This window comes from Pteropus medius, unplaced genomic scaffold (assembly GCF_902729225.1).
Source record: "Pteropus medius unplaced genomic scaffold, Ma_sr-lr_union100, whole genome shotgun sequence".
Lineage (NCBI taxonomy): Eukaryota > Metazoa > Chordata > Mammalia > Chiroptera > Pteropodidae > Pteropus > Pteropus medius.
In genome coordinates, this window is record NW_024343733.1 from 6,439,852 (window position 1) to 6,454,678 (window position 14,827).

General features: G+C 49.6%; 2 protein-coding genes across 6 annotated transcripts in view; one reads left to right on the forward strand and one right to left on the reverse strand.

Moving 5' to 3' along the window:
* Positions 1-1,002: 1,002 nt before the first annotated feature.
* TSSK1B (testis specific serine kinase 1B) lies at positions 1,003-4,732 on the reverse strand. Of its 2 annotated transcripts, none has more exons than XM_039868371.1 (2): positions 4,126-4,732; positions 1,003-3,524 (listed from the first exon to the last, which is right to left on the reverse strand). In XM_039868371.1, the coding sequence occupies exon 2, from the start codon at positions 2,429-2,431 to the stop codon at positions 1,319-1,321; it is 1,113 nt and encodes a 370-aa protein (XP_039724305.1). In that variant the 5' UTR covers positions 2,432-3,524; positions 4,126-4,732; the 3' UTR covers positions 1,003-1,318. The 2 variants fall into 2 exon arrangements, with proteins under 2 accessions (XP_039724305.1, XP_039724304.1); XM_039868370.1 differs by having other exon boundaries at positions 3,779-4,732.
* A 108-nt stretch (positions 4,733-4,840) lies between these two features.
* Positions 4,841-14,827, forward strand: part of DGCR2 (DiGeorge syndrome critical region gene 2) — a 74,582-nt gene continuing 64,595 nt past the window's right edge. For 2 of the 4 annotated variants that reach the window (XM_039868362.1, XM_039868364.1), the window contains exon 1: positions 4,841-5,161. In XM_039868362.1, coding sequence (XP_039724296.1) covers positions 5,083-5,161 — 79 coding nt within the window. In that variant the 5' untranslated portion in view covers positions 4,841-5,082. The remainder of the gene's footprint in view (positions 5,162-14,827) is intronic. The other 2 variants (XM_039868363.1, XM_039868365.1) reach the window with 1 other exon arrangement.

Below are 14,827 nucleotides of genomic sequence, written 5' to 3' on the forward strand. Positions count from 1 at the left end.
TGGGATGATGGGAAGGAAGGCAAGGATGGAAGCCTTGGCGGTGGCTGAGCCATGACACATAGGAACATGGAGGTATGAGGACACAGAATATGTGAAAGTGGCTGTAGGGAGGGAGGAGCCAGGCAGAGTTGTGGCTCAGATGTGGGGAGGGTTGCAGAAAGCAGGTCTCGGGTACTCACTGGGTCTCACTTCTCCCAGGGGGTTGGGGGTTGGAGTCACCCCAAGACAGAGACCTGGGAAGGGGCGTGGAGATTGGGGGTTGAATCTGAAGGTTCTTGTCCTCTTGGTGTGTTAACCCTGCAGGTCCACAAGAGGTTATCAGAGTGAGTGCAGAGCAAGAGGAGAAAGGGCCATCACGCCGAGGTGAGGACTGCCTAAGAAACGGTGGGCAGGGCTCTGCCGTGTACAGCGGCCAGTGATGCTAACTACAGGCCTGCTGCCTCTGTGGGACACCAATGGCTACAGTGGCCAGGCATGCATTGTGAGGACACCTGTCCTGTCTCCTCGCCAGTGTCAGCTTATCTAATCTGGCAGGGAGCGTCATCCCTGGGGACAGACTGGGACTAGAGGGGAACAGAGTGTAGTCAAGGCCACACAGTTGTGAGACATGCAAGCTGGAATGTGGTTGTGCTGTCCAGCAGAACCCCTTGCTTCCCCTGAGCTGGGATAATGACCATCGGGCAGGATGACTCAGGGCACCATTGAGAACTGGGTGCCAGCTAGACACAAGGGAACCCCTGGTGGACAGAGCAGAAAAATTGAGTTTCTTATTAGGGTGGGGAGGGAAACCAAGAGAGGCTGAGAGGCTGGTCCACCTGCCCTCTGCAGGTCCCTCCCCACTGGCAGCCTTGTGGGGCCTTCTCCTACCCCTCCTCTTCAGACAGCCTTTTCATCCTCCTGTCTTCTTCCTGTTTCCCCCACCCCACAGCACTGTACTCATGGCCTCCCTCTTGAAGCAGCATCTTCCTCACTCAGCTCTTGGCTCTGGTGCAGGGCCTGAGATCATGGTCAGGTCACAGTCAGGGCTGGGCACACTGAAATATATTTTCCAAAGTGCTGGTGGAGGGGGGGATCCTTTCCCTGGATGACCGCAGTCAGCCAGGGCAAAGACATTCATGTAGGGGACTGCACTAATATAGTGATTTATTGCTTCTTTAGCCATATAGATTACCAAGTTCAATGGGAGGGTATAGAAACTGATGAAAATAGTGCCTTATCCGGGACTGTCTTCTTTCTCAGGCTCATCCCTTGGCTTTTCTGGAGCTCAGGCTCGAAGCTGTGACCTCTGCCTCATCCCCTTGGCTGTGAGAGAGGCTCACTAGGTGTGCATCTCTGGAGGCTGTGGGGGGGCCCCTTCCGCTATCTCCATATTCATCTGTTCGCCTGTGAGGGTGAGGCCTGTAGTCTCCAACTGCCTTGATGCCTGCACTTGCAGCTTCTCTTCCTCGAGTTTCGACTCAGGCCTTGCCTCAGGCCGTGCCTCTTCCTGGGGTTCCAGTTTGGTGGCAGACTTCTTATTGGAGCCGGGCTCAGGGGTCCATGAGGGTTCAGTGCTCCGGGAGCTCTCCCCCTTCTTGTTGATGGCTGCAGAGGACAGGCCCTGGGCCTTGGGCTGCACCCAGCAGTGGCTGAGGATCTCGTCAATGTGCAACCGCCGGTTGACATCTGGCTGTAGCATGCGGTAGATGAGGTCCTTGCACTCACCCGTCAGGTTCTTGGAGCGCGGGAAGTTGACACGGTGCTCCTTCTGGATGCGCAGCATCTTTTTGATGTTGGAGTCATCATAGGGCATGGAGCCGCAGACCATGATGTAGAGGATCACGCCGAGGCTCCAGATGTCATAGACCTTGGGCTGGTAGGGGATGCCCTGCAGCACCTCGGGGGCCGCGTACGCCGCTGACCCACAGAAGGTCTGGCTCAGTGTCAGTTGGCCACTGTCGTCCCTCAGGCAACGCTTGGAGAAGCCGAAGTCAGATAGCTTGATGTTGAAGTCCTTGTCAAGGAGAAGGTTCTCACACTTGAGGTCTCGGTGTACAACGTCTAGGTCGTGGCAGTACTTTATGGCCGAGGAAAGCTGGTGGAACTTCTTTCGAGCATCGTCTTCATGCAGGGCTCCCCGGTTTTTAATGAACTCAAGGAGGTCGCCCTGGACCCCGAGCTCCATGACAATGTAGACCTTGCCATCCGAAGTCTCAAAGATCTCGTACGTCTTGATGATGGAGCGGTGGTTTAGCATGGCCAGAATTTCAATTTCCCGGGGAAGGAATTTCTCCAAGAAGTCTGTGGGGGCTTTCTTACGGTCAATGATCTTGACTGCCACATTGAACTTCAGGCGCTCAGAGTAAGCGGATTTGACTTTTGCGTACGAGCCCTCTCCCAAATTTATCCCCATGATGTAGCCTCGTCGCTTGAGGATGGCAGCATCATCCATGGTTCCAGGAGCACCCAGTGCCTCTGAGGCTGCCCTGCGAGACGTGGGCCAGCAGCGTCCTCATTTAAACTGTGGACAGAGAGTCCTCTGGGCTGGCTGGGCCTGCTGTCCCTGCCTCCTAGAGGCCCATACTCTAGGGTAGAAGGTTCGGCATTGTCTCCCAGGTGACTTCAGTGGGTGAAGTCATAAAGGAGGAGTGCCCTGGGGGAATGAGGCTCTGGCCTGAGCCACTTGAACTTGGAACCCCGGAATGCCAGCCTGTGGGTTGGAGCAGACTGAAGGCCTTTGGAGAGTAACCTTGCATTTGGCTGGGACCTGAGGTAGGAGAGGGCCATGGGGACACATCAGTCTGCCCATGCCTCCAGATCTGGAGCCAGGACTGCTTGTGGAGCAGTGGGGCTGATTTCTGCAACCCAGGCATCCCAGGAAATCCAGGGCAGTTGTTTGTGTCAGTCTGGGTCCTAGCAGCAAACAAGACATACTCCAGTTAGGGCAGTCCAAGGAGGGTTTATTAAGGGCATAATTTACAAAGGTAGGAGCAGAGTGTAGGAATCTCCAATGGTAGTCATAGACTCCTAAAAGAAGGGAGCAATGGTCACTGGAACCTGGGAAGAGTGTAAAGGGGGCCACCTTGAGAGAGGCAGCGACCTTAGTGGAGGCTACAGTGACTCTATAGGGAAGGAACTAAGGAGAAACGTCCCTAACTTCTCCCTCCCTTTAGTCCTGGAAGCCCTTACTGGTGTCCACACAGGCGGCCTGCGGGACTGAGAAAGTTCGGAGATGGGTCAGGAGGGACAAAGACTCTTGGCCTGGGATCATTGACTTTAGAAAGCTGGGGCTCTACCTTCTCACATGGTTTGGCCGGACATTTCACCTCCCTTTACTTGTCTTTTCTCGTTCAAACCTTTACCAGTCTGTCTGACAGTGGCTCTGCTGCGCAGGGGATGACTGGAAGGGATTTCTGCTCTTGACTGTGTTTCTTCCTGGGGGCCTCTTCCCAGACTGTAGCCCTCGATTGGCTCCCAGGGCAGATCTGGGGCTGGGAGGCAGAAGGCCAGGCCTGGAGTGCCAGCAGCTGCTCCTGGAATGCTCCCTGAGGATGGTGCAAGTGGAAAGGTCAGCATTGGACAGGGACTAGTCTCTCTGTGCAGTGGAGCCCCTCTGCTGTAACCGCCCCTTTGTCTATTACCTGCTTCAGGCCACGCCCTGAGGAGCAGGGACAGGCAGGTCTGGCCTAGCTTTAGGTTTAACCTTGGCCATATCCACCCAGAGGGAGTGTGGATGCCTCTCTCTCAGGTGACCCTGAGTGTCACAGGTTTGAATCCTGGGACATCAAGAGAACCATACCTTGATGGGGCTTGGGAAGACTGCTCTTGAGGAGTGAGTTGGTGGGGCTAGAGGTGGGCCAGGCAAGAATAGGTCCGTACCACCTTTGGCCGTTCCCCCTTTTCTCTGCACCCTCTTCACCCATCTTCACCCTCTTTTCCAATCCTGACACCCTGTGCCAGGCCTTGGCACAGCTTCCTTTGGACAGCTTGCTCCTCTCTCCTGCCGAGGACACTATCTGCTCTGTCCCCTCTCATGGTCACTTTGTTCCTGATAACAGGTGCGAGGTTAACACTTGGAGCACTATCACCAGCAGCTTTCCTCCAGGCAGATGTGGCCTGCTGTGGCACCAGCTGTGCCCAGCCTACCTTCCCCTCCTCCTCCATTGTGTAGGCAGGGCTCTTTCTCCAGAAGCCAGCTTTGCTCCAGTCTCTCTATAACCACAGCTTCTCTGTCAGCTCTCTTTGTATGACACACCTTTAGGCTACTTCCTCATCTGTTTTGAAACATTTTTCAGAACCATCTCAAGGATAGCGTGGGCCCCTCCAGTTTTCTTCATCCCTTCTCTGCAGCGGTTCGGCCTTAAAAAGACCACTTTAGGGAGCACTCTTGGGCCACAGACCAGACCTCAGCCTGCAGGTGTGCAAAGTGTGAAGACCCTTTTGTGTCCCTGTTCCCCTCGGCTCCCTTTTTGTCCTCTTCCTTTATGCTGATCCCCTTGGGCCACTCCCGGCTCCTCCGCTCCCTACCCCTAGGCCCAACTGAGCCCCGCCCCTTTCTGTGTCCGTCATCTAGAGTCCATTGCCCCTCCTCCGCGCCTTGAGTCCTCAGATCCTAGGTCCTTCCGAGGCCCTACAGCTCAGGCTCAGTCCCCGAGCCCCACCTCTCTGTTTAGCCTATGGCACACTTCACTTCTTATAATCCCGCCCCCCCGTCGGGCCCGTCCCGGCCTTAGGCCTCGCCCCTTTTGTACACTACTGCCCAGGCTCCGCCCCTGTTAGGTTACTGGTCCGCACGCACTGGGAACGCGTAGGCCCCGCCCCCTCTCGGCGCTCATTGGCTGGTGCCGCGTCGCGGGCAAGAGGCGGGGTGGTGCGGAGCCGAACAGGACAGCCGCCATCTTGCGCAGAGCCAGAGTCGGAGCCCGAGGTTGCGACCGAGAGTGTGCGCGAGCCCACGGCCAGCGCAGCCGTGGCCCGGCCGGAGCTCTTTCTCGCCGCCTTCCCGCGCCCAGACCCACCCCAGCCCCCAGATTCTCAGCCCGGCCCGGCCCAGCCTCCCCGCGGGGTCACGCGTCTGCCCTGGGGACGATGAACGGAGGATAAATGGTGCCCAAGGCAGACAGCGGTGCCTTCCTGCTGCTCTTTCTGCTCGTGCTCACCGTCACCGAGCCGCTGCGACCAGGTGCGCGGCGCGGGGGGGGCGGGGCGGGCGGCTGAGGGCGGGGCGGGCGGCGTGCTGGGCTGTGGTCGCCCAAGACCTCCTTCCACCCCGCGGGGCCGCGTCCAGGGAGGGCGCCAGCCGAGGCCTGCCTGCTGGCCGCCGCGCCCCCCCGCCCGGGTCCGTGGCCCGCCGGGACCGTGCTGTGAGTTTACCTGGGCTCGAGTGCCTCATACACCATGGAACTTTGTTCTCGAGAGATGTTTCCTTTGGATCCACGTCCGTGGAGCACTGCGTGTTTTTGAGGTTGACGGAAGCGAGAGTCATGTGCGGGGCTCGACCTAACTTCTGAGGCCTGGGAATTCTCTGGCCGAGGGGCTGCGCCTTGGGCATGCCTTCCTTTCTAGCCCAGCGGCTGGGGTCAGGCTAGAGTGCTGGGGGTCGAGAGAGCAGCTCGCGGAGGCACCTGGTTTCCCTTGATTCTGCCTAGCAGTGGCTTGGTGCCTACTCTGGTGTCTCAGCCCTGGAAATCCCTCGATTGGAAAGCGGTAGCCGTGTCGCTTATTGTCACTCAGTGAGGTGTTGCACTTGAGAAGTACTCAGCTCAGACACCGGCCCTGAGGAGGTACTAGAAGTCTGCCTAGCATCGCGCGCGGGAAGCAAGCTTCTTGGGGCAGAGACTGACGCGCTGCCCCGAGGCTGTGTCGCCGCCGTCGGTTGGAGCCTGGACAGTGCCGCGTACTTAGGAGTACCCCTTGTATGTGATCATTAAATTCCTTTGGAACTTTCCTTGGAGCCTGTGTTTTTATAAGAAAGCATGTGGTGGGGGATCAGAATCATGTCACCTAGAAGATCCCAGACAATTTTTATCTCTGTATCTGGTCCACTACTCTTCCTTTGAACTACAGCAAGAAAATCAAATCCCCAGATGCAGGGCTGATTTATCTTTCAGGCACAGGAGGCCAGGTGCTGGGGGCCCACAATGCTTTTAGTGTCCTGTGAAAATGTTTGATTTAAAATCAGCAGGAAAATAACACTTTTAGCTCAAAGAAAATATTGTAATGTACACAGACAAACATTCATCTCTGTAACAACATAGTTGAAAGGTATGATTCTTCACATTTCTTTTAAAGCACGTAGGGGCCCATGAAGGTAGAAGTGCCCAGGGCCATCTTCTTTGAGCACTGTCAGTGAGTAAAGGCAGGCTGAGAAGCACAGCGCGGTGTGTGGCTCTCCACCATGCCCTAGCCAGGCTCCCACCCTAGACACGCTGAGCCTCTATTCCCCAGTGTCTACTGGTGGCTAAGGCCCTGGATCCACATACAACCTGGAGTCTCTCCAGTGATGCTCTTCTGGGCTCCCCAAGTAGAACTGATTGCTCACTGCTTTTGATAGTCTCTCGGCAGTAGGGTTACTAATCAGTTTCTGACAGTAGGAGAGCATTGGTAGGAATAGAAGCCAGGAAAAGGGCCACCTGTCGAGTGGGTTACTGCATAGGCTCTTGGGAACCAGAGTCAGTGCATATGTAGGTTGTTATGTTAAGTCTTTCAGAAAACATGTCTATACCTGTAGAGAGGTGAGACATAATTTGTTTTGGCTCCTGGGTCTCAGTTCTGCATGTTAGGTCACTGGACCCTGAAAGGTGAAGCCATGCGTCATCATGCCTGTCTTTCTTGGAGTGCCTCTGGTTCCAAGTCCAGTATCTCCTGCCTAGACGATGGAAGTGACCAATGCCCTCAGCTCCTTTTCCTTTGCTGTCTGTCCACATATCCTGGCAACTGGCCTGCAGCAATTCAGCAAGCATCTTCAAGTGCTTGCTGTCTGCCCATAACTAGGAATTCTCAAGTGGAAAGGATAAACCCTTCTCTCTGGGAGTGCCCATTAGGTGTGGAAACAGACAAGGTGTAAATCATTTAGTTCACTGAGTGTGGGGGTCCAAGCAGGTGGCAGACATGGCCAACCGTTTGTACCTGTGAAGCACGGGAGGGCTTCACAAAAGATGTCACACTTAGGTCTAAGTTGGGGCAAGGAGATGGCTCTGGCGGAGGGAGCATTTCATTCCATGACTCTCCAGAGCAGAACTTTATAGTGGCTTTAGTGGTTTCTTGACTTGCCCTGCAAAACCTTGGGGGCTTCAGCTGGCTCCCTAAGTTTGGGAATTGAGGGCACTTCTCACTCTGGATCAGACGATCTCCTCGTGTGCTTGTGTGTGCTTTGTGTCCTTCTAGGCAGGGGTTTGTTGGCACTTTTGAGGGAGAGCTTCTTTGGTCTTAGCCTGCATTCTTAGACCCATACTTGGACAGGGACCAAGCCCCTTTCTGCTCCTCTGTGATGCAGGCCAGGGCATGAGGCCTTTCACAGAGTGGGCGCAATGGGCAACACAAAGTGCTGACCTTGACCTTTTGTCGAAGTTTCTTTTAAATGCATATCTGATATTGGTTACATGCCAGGTGCTGTTCTAGCTCTAACACATGTATTGATTAAGTTAACTCAGGTGGTCCCTGTGAGGTAGATACTGTTATTAGCCCCATGTACAGATGGGAATATTGAAATACGGAGAGCTCATCAAGCTGAGTGGCCGAGACGAGATTCATTCTAGAAGTCTAGCCTGTCCTCTCATGCTTTCTTGGCTAGGGCTCTGTTCACTCCAGCTGTGAATGTCCTGCCTTGGCCATTCTTAACCCAAACCATGGAGCCTCAGGCTACTTCTCTTCTGATTGACCCAGTGGTTTTACTGGTGGAGACGCTGAACCTTTTTCTATCTAAATACTCTGGTCTGAGGGGGAGAACCAACCCTCCTCCCTCCAAATTCCTTCTGTGGTTAGCCATAGTGACCAACAAAGATGTGAATTGTGTCCCCTGGGAGTATAGTGAAAAAGAAAAGGTTGAAGACTTCTGCCAGGAGCCAACAAACATAGAGGGGAATTTAAGGGCCAGCTGACTATGATATCTCAGTGACTCTTTCTCTAATGTACAAGGAGTGCAGCATCAGTTGCTAATTCCAAAACTATGTTTTTCTAGTATCAGTTATGAAAGAAAATCATGCCATCGTTTTCATCCACAGCTGCCTCCAGGGCGACCCCACCATACATGGCTAAAAAACATTTGTCTTCCCTGAGTGAGCACTGCTTTGGCTAAGGTCCCCAGCCCTGTAAAAGGCTAATGCTTGGCTAGGCCGCCTGGTGAGGTAACAGTACTGAGCTGTCTTCTTTGGGAAAAAGAAAACTGGCTGGGAGAGTCAAGTGACTTGCGTAAGATCACACAGCTGGTGAGCTACGTAGCTAGAATTCAAACCCGGGTGAATTGGCTCTTAGCTCAGGGTTCTTTCCTCTTTGCCATTAAGGGCCAGGAGGGGCCTTCTGGCTGTGCTGAACTGATAAGTCCTTAATGAGCTGACAAGTGGCTGTAGCACCTTGCTTCTGGGGCAACACGTGGGTTAGCGAATAGGATGAGTTTAGGCATTTTATAAGCAGAAATGGCCAAAGCTCATACAGTAAAGAAACATTTTTTGCGGGAAGAATTTTAAACTTACAGGAAAGTCACAAGAATAAGATCAGTGCAAAGAACACCTGCATATCCTATATTAGATGTACCTATTGTTAGCATTTTATTTTATTTGTCTTATCCCCCCCCCGTATGTCTGTGTGCTCGTGCATAGATACATATGCATACATATAATTTTTTTTCTGAACCATTTGAAAGGAAGTTGCATATGTCATGGCTTTTTCCCCCTGAACACTTTGGTCACTTCAGAGAGCAGGAAGAGGCTCCTGGTACTTGGTGCCTCTGGGAGATGTAAGGTGATGTTCCCCACCCTTGTATTCACTCTGTAACAAGCCCTCACTACCACTGTCTGTGTGCTAGGCACTCCGTCACCACAAGATGGTCTTGAGGGCACAGGCCATGCCGGGGTTAAAGCTCTGGTTGGCCCAGGTGGCAGCTAGTCAGGGCTAATATTTCATTTGTGGTTCTAGTTTTAGGAATGAAGGATGTGCTGTTGTCGCACATTTTGGCAAATGCGCTTATACCTTCTCGCCACTGTTAGGGCCGCATCTTTCCCGGTTCCTCTGGCCCAGATCACTCTTGCCTGCAGCCTTGTCCTGTTTCTCAGGCCCAGCTCATCACCAACTCACCCCCGCCCCCACCACAGTTCCCCAACACTTAACACATCTGAGATGACCTAGCTGTGGGCTCTCTCTGCATGCATGATCTTACCTCTTCCTCTCCTTAGCTCAGGGACACCTAGTAGATTTCACTCGTAGGTGGAATGTGTCAGTGGCAACCTTTAGGATTTAGTAGATTGCAAGAGACTGATTAAATGTCTTTTCTTTGGTGCTGCTAGATTGTTTCCTCCCCACATGTGCTTTTCTAGTCAGATACTAAAGAGTTGGTGACCAGCCCCTTCTCCCTCTTGTCTACAGTGCAGGTCAGTAATCCTGAGAGCTCAGTTTTGGGCCAACAGTTTGCCAGAGGAAAGGGTGTGATCACAGCGTGGTTTTTATGTGACATCAATATTTTTGTTTCTGGTGCGATTTACCAGTTAGTTGACTTGGAATGTTTAGTAAAAGACAGTCCTGCTGATCCAAGATGGGCCGCTCTTGGCATAGCAAGACCGGGGAGGGTGAATGGCACATGGGCAATTGTCAGAGTGCAGTGAGCAGGAGACCCAGAGTATCCTGGGGCTTCTGGGCAAGCCACCTGGGAGGAAGGAAAGCTGAGGTCTGGCGTTACCTTACATGAGCTGTCTGTAGAAGGAGTGGCTGCAGTTAGATCAAGGCGAGACCAGTATGGTGGTTTAAGAACATGGACTCTAGAGTCATACCGCTTGGGGTCAAGTCCTGCTCTGTGACTGCTTTGTGCTTTAGTTTCCTCGTCTGTAACGTGGACATAATAACTTTTTTCATAGAGATGTGAGAATTAAAGTGGGTATGTATAATGTTCTAAGAAGTATCTGATATAAAGCAAATACTTCAAAAAGGCCAACTTTTATAACATTATCCACGAATGGACTTCATGGAAGCAAGACTCCTTAAACTGTAAGCAAGACTCCATGCATGTGCATGTAAGCCACACAAGGGCATATTTCTCAGGAGAGGGTCCAGTCTGTCCCCCACCCCCCGCCCCAGGACTCAACAGAGCACAGTGGCTTTGAGCAGTGTCTCAGACATGGTGAGTGCTAAATGAGTCTAGCCATTTTAATGCTCTGAGAGGGTGTATGTGTGGCTTGCAGCGAGCCCCCAAAACAGCCACAGCACTTTGGACAGGGCTAGGATTGTTCATACTGACATGTTTTGCTCTTTGTCACGTTCATGCTGTGTCCCCTGGGCCTGGTCTGGCACAGAGTAGGCACTCAGAAATCAGTTATTGAGTAAATGCACAAATGGCTATTTATATTTTGATATAAAGAGCAACAGCTCCCTTAGCCAGCGGGCCTTGCAGCTGCCCCTGGGTGGTGGGGGCGCAGATAGTGGCGACGACGAGGGCCTTGTGGCAGCTTTGGAAGAACTATAGAGTACTGGTGTGTGTGTGTGTGGGGGGATGCTGCAGAGCCAGCTGGCGTGGGCCTCACTCATGGGCGGTTCTTTCTGCAGATGTAGCTGGGCTGAGAGGTAAAAGCAGGTGAGAGCTTCTCACAAATGTGGATCCTCACTAAAGTTCACCTAGCCACCCAGCCTGGGATTGGAAGGCACTGGGGGCTCCTACAGTTTGGAGCCCTGGGGGCTCTCTTATGGACTTGTTTGACACTGAGGCTTGAGAAGTGGACCAGCCCCTGCATGAGGAAGCCACCTGTCCTTCCCCAGGCCACTGCACGGTACAAGTCTTGCTTGAGAGCCCATGGTGTGGGGAGCTGCTCCCACTTGCCTCTTGGCCTTCTCTCCCTCCTCTCTGTATCACTTCAGTGAGCCTGGGCTGGTCACTGTCCTTAGTCAGCCACTGTTCCCTTCTGATCCTTCTCTGTAGGCTGACTTCTGGATTCCTGGCAGCTACCATCAGTTTGATCAGCTTGTCTGTCTGCCCTCATCTGTTGACTGCTCTGTGTTGGACAGAACAGAGCTGAGAGTAGAGCCCTGTTGAGTATGTGGGACCAGGAGGGACTCCATCCACCCTGTGCTCCTGCCCTGTCTTAGAAGCCTTGTTCCTTGTTGGGGGCACTTTCCTTAGGAGTTCATTGCTGTGGAGAGGATTTCTTGGGGCCACCTGGGGTGCTGGACAAGGGGCAGAAGCTACCGAAGAGGGCATCTGGAGGGCCAGTCAGAAGATGTGAGCTTTCAGGACCCCCGCGCACTGAGGTCGACATCGGGTCTTCTGATGCAGAAGCCTTTCGAGTGCCACTGGTTATCTCCTAGGGTCCCTGGGTTTGTTTGAGTACCAACAAAGCTTTGTGGTCTTAGAAGGCAGAACAAGAGGACCAGAAGTACCTGAAAGGGGTGAGACTCACCAGCAGCCCAGGCAGGCTTTTGCTGAGCCCTCAGTGGTTTTTTGGCTACTCCTGAGAGGAAAAGACGGTCTTCAGAGTCCTCTCACACCATCAGTGTGAAGGACCCGCGTGCTGACCGGCATGGTGGGCCACAATGAAAGCCTAGGACAGTTGGGAAAACATTCATACATACCATACTTTACATAAATGGAATCATACTTTTTATACAATTTTTTGATATTTTTATTTAAGTGTTTTGGAGATCTTCGTAAGTTACTACATAACGCTTTACCTCATTCTTTTTTTTTCCTTTAGTAAGACTTGGCAAGAACTTTCCTCAGTCTTAACTTTGTTTTGTCCATGGGATATGGTTCTGGGAGAGACCTTTTATCAAAACTTTTCATCAACCAGAAGCTGCAGTTTAGTGAAATTTACAGTTAGTGATGGCGTGTCCAATAGGCTGGGGAGACCTAACTCAGAAAGTTATACATGCAATGCTTTCAGCTGACTGTTCCAAGACTCATGGATTTGTCTCAGTCGAAAACTCTATCTGCAGCAAGTCTAGATTGAACTCCTGGTTTTTATATATCTTTATGCTATAACTCAAATTCCTGTGCTTATTTATCTAAATGGCATAATTTCACCAAAGATAATTTAGAATTAGAATGATCATTTAGGGGAACTTTGACATGAGCAAAATTATTCAGTTGAGAGGTGCCTTAAGAACAAAAATGAAACCGAATCCTAAGGAACTAATGGTCTGCATTTTTTCATTTGTATGAGAAAGCCTTAATTCCAGAAAGAATTAAGATTTCAGAACATCTTACTTCAGAGTGAGACGGGATATTTCATTTTTTTTTTAAAAAAACTTTACTTTGGAAACATTTTATACCTACAGAAAAGTTACAAGAATGGTAGTGTGATCTCCAACTGTATACGGTTCACCTATATTCACCAGTTGTGAACATTTGACCACATATTTGCACTTGCTCTCTGTGTGTATCCATACAGAAGTAAAGTATATCTGTATGCAGGTGCACTATTTTTTTTTTTTTGGTGGAACTACTGGAAACTAAGTTGCAGACATCATGATCCTTCATTTCTAAATCCCTCAGTTTATATTTCCTAAGAACAAGGCCATTCTCTTATAAGCATGGTACAGTTACAAAGTTTAGGAAACTTAACATAGTACTATTAGCTATATCTTCCATTTTGCCAGTTGTTCATTTACACCATATTTTTTCCCCAGTCCAGGATCCAGTCTGGGATCGTGTGTTACATTTAATTGTCATATGCATTTACTCTTTTTAAAATCTGGAATAGCTTTCTTTGTCTTTCATAGCATGGCCTTTTTAAAGAGTACAGGCCAGTCATTTTATAGAACAAATATTCCTCGTTTTGGGTTTTTAAGATTTCTTCCTTGTGATCAGATTCAGTTGATGAATTTTTGGCAAGAGTGATCCCTCAGGACGCTAAGTCCTCCTCAGTGTGTGCGTCTGGAGGCACAGCTCTTCGGTTTGTCCCAGGAATGGTGATGTTAACCTTGGTCATGGTAGGTGGCTTCGGCTGCATTTCTCCGCTGGGAAGATGCTTGTCCCCCTTTGTGGTTGGCAGGTAGCTGGTAGGGAAGTAGCCTCACCAAGTGGTTCTGAATCAGTTACCACTGTGATGCTTGCTAAATGGTGATTTTCTCATTTTTTTAGTAGTAATCTACTATAAAAAAAAAAAAGAGCTCTTTTTATTTTTTAGTATCAGTATGGATTCATGGATTCTTTTTATTTAATGTGTTATAATCTGTTCTTGTCATTATTCATTTTGATATTTATATCGTAATTCGGTCAATGGAAACCCCTCAGTCTGGCTTCTTTTTCCTTCTGACATGTCCCCATCCGTTCTGAACATTCCTTGTTACCAAGCTTATCTTGTGTCTTTCCTGCTCCAGGCATTTTCCCACAGGGCACTGGTTCCTTTTAGTGGGTGATGGTATTTAGAAACCAAGATTTTGGTGCTAGGTATATTTACCACTACAATGATGTCGCTGCTCCTAGAGCTATCGGTCCAGGGTGTGTGTGTGCATGTGCAGTGTCCATCTCTGTTTGTGTACATGTGTCTGTGTGTCTCTTGTAACTTCATACTTGTTTTAGTTCCAGTGCAGCATCACAGGATCTAGTTTGCTTTCCTTGTTTCATATTTGTATCTCCCTTTTTTAACAGTTGAGAACTCTGGCTTCCAACATCAGTATATTTACTCATTTGCTTAGTCCTGCAGTGCTCACAGAATAGTTTCAGAAGTGCGACACCTATTACCATTACCAACAGCAAACCAACTGAGTAGAGTTTGGATTTTTTTTTTTCAACTCTTTTTGTATTTATACTAGTAGTATCTACTCAAAAGTACTAGGTCTAGAAGCTGCTTGGATTAATTCTCTTCTCTCTTCTGCATGTTTATTATACAGTTAGGTTCAAAACCATATTGTTTTGAAACCACCTCTATTAAGTAATATTGAGAGAGGATTTACTACAATCTCATTTTTATAACAAGCTTCTATTTCATCACAGTAATAATTGGTAAGGAAAACATCTCATTTTCAAATAGGTTGTAGTGTTCTCAGTGAATTAAAAAATTATTTTTTAGAGTAGATAGTTACAGTTTTAACATGTCAATACGCTCATGAGTATATATTGCTATTTGCTCAAATTTTGCTTCTGTGGTATGAAGAGAATTATGTATGGTGAGTAAATGATCACTTAGCATCAGTAAAAAGAAAGGCCAACTAAAATTTGTAACAATTACATTCTTTAGATTTCCGCATTAGTAAATGATATTAACTAATCGTTTTATTTTGTTAACCTTAAAATCTTCTGATGGACTGTATTAGAAATTACTTTGTAACAATAACGTCAGTGTGGTGTCCTGGATTTAATCCTGGAACAAGAAAAGGACTTTGGTGGAAAAACTAGTAGAATTTGAATAGTCTGTAGTTCATGTCATAGAAATGTACCACTGTTGGTTTCCTAGTTGTAACAAATGTGCCAGGCAGAGTAAGGTTAACAATGGGGGAAACTGGCTGAGGGGTACCTTTTCTGTAAACCTAAAATTATCCTAGATTCAAAAGTTGATTTAAAAAGTTATTTTGTGATAATAATTGGATGCTTAATTATGAATTTTCATTTCTGAGAATCCTTAGACCTGGTTGTCCCAGTTTCGTCATTCGTTGAGATTTTTGGCAAATTACTCTTTTTGATCTCAGTTGCTTCCTGGAGAAAATAATG

Bases quoted from the DNA above. Each gene is read 5' to 3' on its own strand.
- TSSK1B (XM_039868371.1), bottom strand. From the start codon at position 2,431: ATGGATGATGCTGCCATCCTCAAGCGACGAGGCTACATCATGGGGATA.